We start from the raw sequence: 1,869 nt of genomic DNA, 5'->3' as shown, positions 1-1,869 counted from the left end.
AGTACTCGGCGATTGGAAAAAAGATTCCAACCCTAGATATTCTCATCAGTAGAATTCACAATGTCAACAATGAGTATGAAAAGGTGTTTTATTGTTCAAAGCATTTGACAATTATTAAAGGTGAAACTCTGAAGGCTTGTTCCTGCGAGCAGTGTAGTGTTGAGGGTGTATTGAACAAGGAGAATATTCAACACTTTTGGACTAAAAGTATTGCCTCGTGCATATCGAATATGGTTGATAGGGTAGGCTTGAGAAGATTCCAATCACACCTATCTGCAGCTACTGATACGAACATTCCTACAGTGGGCCAGAAACATTTCATTAAGGACTGTGTTGATGGGGTCGAGTATAAGAGAATTACAGACAAGTGGGTCATTCGAGATGATCCCAACACTATTTGCCTCACCATTAGTGCTGGCACTGATGGTGGCTCTGTCAACAAGTCCAACTCTAAATCCATCAATCCTCTCTTCTTTTGGATAAATGAGATTGGATTGAAACACAGATTTTCCTATCCATTGACTTCATTGGCAGCATATGCAAACCACAAAATACCCTATCAAATACTCTTGTCCAAATTTATAGATGAACTCAATGAATTGGACAAGGGTTTGACTATTGTTACCAAGGGAGGATGTAAATTCTTTCTAAAAGTAAGTTGATTGTGTGATTCATTGGACAACAAGCCAATTATTATTATTATATACATGTGAAACAAATAATTGGATTTGTTACTAGGTTCGCCTCTTTCAAATGATTGTCGATTTGGTTGCTGCAAAAGATCTCTTGCAAATCAATGGTCACTCGGGCCTGTGTGGTTGTAGATGGTGTCTACATACAGGAGAAAAGAAGGGAGAAAACACTGGTGTATTGTATTGTGTAGGAAATTCGAGTTGTAATAGTGGAGTCAATAGAGTTTGGAATAACATGATGCCACAGTTTTGCAAGTTGCAAAAAAATGAGATTTCTTCCTTCGATGGTGTGATTGGCATTTCAATTCTCCTCAAGCTCAGCTATTTTAGATGGACTACTCAGGTAGCCTGTGATATTTTGCACAATCTTTTAGAGGGTCTTTGTAAAAAGATTTTGAAGAATATTTGTTCATTGTACAAGACTTTAATTCCCAGCATTGATGGTAAGTATTGTGGTGAAGGAAAAATATGAACTCAACCCCTTGGTGTTTAACAATTGAAAGAACGCATCAAACTTATTGAAACTCCATCCATGTATCACAGAGAGATTCGTTCCTTGAATGAGGCTGCAAAGTTCAAAGCTATTGAATACTACATGTTGTTTGCCTATTGTAAGGATGTTTTCAAGAATATTATTTCTGAAAACCACTTTAACATTTTAAAAAGTGTCGAAACTTTTATAGGACTCATCATGAATCCTAGTGAGAAGAGTGAGCAAGCCAAGGCAAGTCTATTGCAAATGGCATTCAACTTGCTGCGAAGTGTGGAAATTGAATTTGGTGAGGAGGATATTACAATGGCCTCTCATACTGTTCTTCACTTTCCATTGTAAGTACTCTACTAGTTATTCAGAATGCAACAATTTCATATAATATTGATTGTTTTAAAACAAGATCGATATGGAATTTGGGCCCTCTCTATACCAACTCTACGTTCATGTTGGAGGATTTGATGGGCTCTCTTACTTCCTCCATCTATGGAGGAAAGGCCAACATGGATCATAAGGCTTTGGAGAATTGGTCCATTCATCAAATGACCAGTTTGAAAAGGGTGAGACAATTCACCTTCCAATACGAACATGGTTTGTATCTTTTTTTTTCAAAGGTTGCTGACACTCATAATGTTTAGGTGATATTGTTAAATTTTCCAAGGGTATTTTTCAAATTGTTAAACGGTA

General features: G+C 37.0%; 1 protein-coding gene across 1 annotated transcript; it reads left to right on the top strand.

The window, feature by feature from the left end:
- Window positions 1–230: 230 nt before the first annotated feature.
- On the top strand, window positions 231–1,820 carry NAEGRDRAFT_76136 (uncharacterized protein; the record flags this gene model as incomplete). The annotated part of the gene is made up of 4 exons (XM_002668926.1): window positions 231–653; window positions 739–1,135; window positions 1,196–1,520; window positions 1,586–1,820. The coding sequence occupies 4 exons, from the start codon at window positions 231–233 to the stop codon at window positions 1,818–1,820; spliced, it is 1,380 nt and encodes a 459-aa protein (XP_002668972.1).
- Window positions 1,821–1,869: the final 49 nt, after the last annotated feature.

The sequence above is a fragment of the Naegleria gruberi genome (assembly GCF_000004985.1).
Source record: "Naegleria gruberi genomic scaffold NAEGRscaffold_91, whole genome shotgun sequence".
Classification (NCBI taxonomy): domain Eukaryota; phylum Heterolobosea; class Eutetramitea; order Acrasida; family Naegleriidae; genus Naegleria; species Naegleria gruberi.
This window is presented reverse-complemented; position numbering and strand designations above follow the sequence as displayed.